Genomic DNA, 1,711 nt, shown 5'->3' on the forward strand with positions numbered 1-1,711 from the left:
TTCTGTGTCTGTGTTAATTGGTTTCCCTTTTCTTTGTTGAAGAGGGTCTGTGCAATCCTTCTGCCTAGTCCGCCATCTTGCCCCGCCTCTTAAAGCAATATTTTTAAGCAATACTTCTACATCCCTCCTTTTTTTCCTCTTAAGGAGCTCTGGTGGTGTAGTACCTAAGACATTTGACTACTAAACTGAAGGCTAGAGGTTCAAACTACCCAGCCACTCCACGGAAGGAAGACTGGGCAATCTACTTCTGTAAAGATTTACTGTCTTGGAAACCCAAAAGGGGTCACTATGAGTTGGAATCGACTTGATGGCAGTGAGTTTGGTTTTTATTTTCTGTTAATTGAGTAAAAAGCTTTCAATTTCAGTGCCTTGTTAGTAATATGTAAGTTATCCCTGTATAAGAATATTCCACCCAAAGACACTTTTTTTGGCCTGGATAACTTTATGTGAAACTATTGAATATATTCAATTTCCACAGGACATTTTTTTTGTCATATTAAAAATACCACACAGGTAACTCTTTGCCCCTCCCTTCCTACCTGTGCCACACTATTGTCTTCCATCAAATGACTGAGAATCTAGATGAAAATCCTAGATTTATGTTTCTATAGAGAAAAAGGAAGTGAGGGAGAAGTGTAAGTGTCAACATCTTTCTTACCTATGACAACCAGGGGCTTTCCCGAAGTCCTGTAGGGATTGGGCAAGAAGAAGAGGAGCAAAAACTTGGTCATTATATCATTAAAATGTCTGTAACTGTGAATTATTATATTAACTATTAACCTATTTGCATTTTTATCATTTATCCCAGGAAAGTGCAGATAACATACTCTCCATTGTTAAACAAAGAACAGGATCTTTTGGGGATCGTCCTGCAAGACCTACTCTTTTAGAACAAGTATTAAATCAAAAAAGACTGGTAAATATCTGTTCGTAAAGTATTTATAAATGGAACTATTTAGATTGTTGAGATTTTAAAACTTGTTAAACTGGTCATCAGAATTGGATTATGCCTCTTTGCCAACGCACACTGGAATCTCAATCTCTCAAGACTATGAGCAGGGGCACTTTTAATCTTATTTCTTCATCGACTACAACTTAACTATCTGAGCAAGATGGGATTTTGAAACACTGTCCTTATACTGAATTCTGAGATAGGTTGAGTAATTCTTTAATGGTATTGAGGTATAATTTAATTAGGATCTCTGTAGTATATTTGATAGAAGACATTAGAATTGAATCAGGAAAGGAGAGATTATTCAATAAAAAATAGAATAATTGGGTAATAATTTGAGGGAAAAAAACAATTTAGTTCATCACATCATAATATACATCATTTTAAATTCCTGAGAGAAAGAATTTTAATTTTTTTTCAAAAAAGGGACAAAGTAGAATTGGGGCTTTAAATATCTCAAAAATCTGAAATGAGAATCTTCTGTCTTAAAAGAAATAGAGAAAACCACAACGAAAAGATTAAAAATTTGATTACATGAAAATTAATAGTATATGTCATTGGTGGCAAAAATAAAAATGCAAAATAACATAGGAAAAATATTTGCAACAAATATAAAAAACAATGGTTAATATGGTTGATGATTTTATTATATATATAAATAGATAAGGCAAAAATGTTGGCCTCCAAACATTTCAAAAGATATATATAGGGGAAATAATTGGAGGACATTTTCTTTGTTGGTTACCAGGGGTGGGAGGG

General features: G+C 33.5%; 1 protein-coding gene across 1 annotated transcript in view; it reads left to right on the forward strand.

The window, feature by feature from the left end:
* LOC103212689 (regulatory factor X associated protein) overlaps positions 1-1,711 on the forward strand; it is a gene marked incomplete at its 5' end in the record, with an annotated part of 17,442 nt that overhangs the window by 13,474 nt on the left and 2,257 nt on the right. Inside the window, one exon of the mRNA XM_007958656.1 lies at positions 809-916. Within this exon, the coding sequence (XP_007956847.1) occupies positions 809-916 (108 nt within the window). The remainder of the gene's footprint in view (positions 1-808; positions 917-1,711) is intronic.

Source organism: Orycteropus afer, unplaced genomic scaffold (assembly GCF_000298275.1).
Source record: "Orycteropus afer afer isolate SDZICR_OR568_19922 unplaced genomic scaffold, OryAfe1.0 scaffold01065, whole genome shotgun sequence".
In the NCBI taxonomy this organism is placed as follows: Eukaryota; Metazoa; Chordata; class Mammalia; order Tubulidentata; family Orycteropodidae; genus Orycteropus; species Orycteropus afer.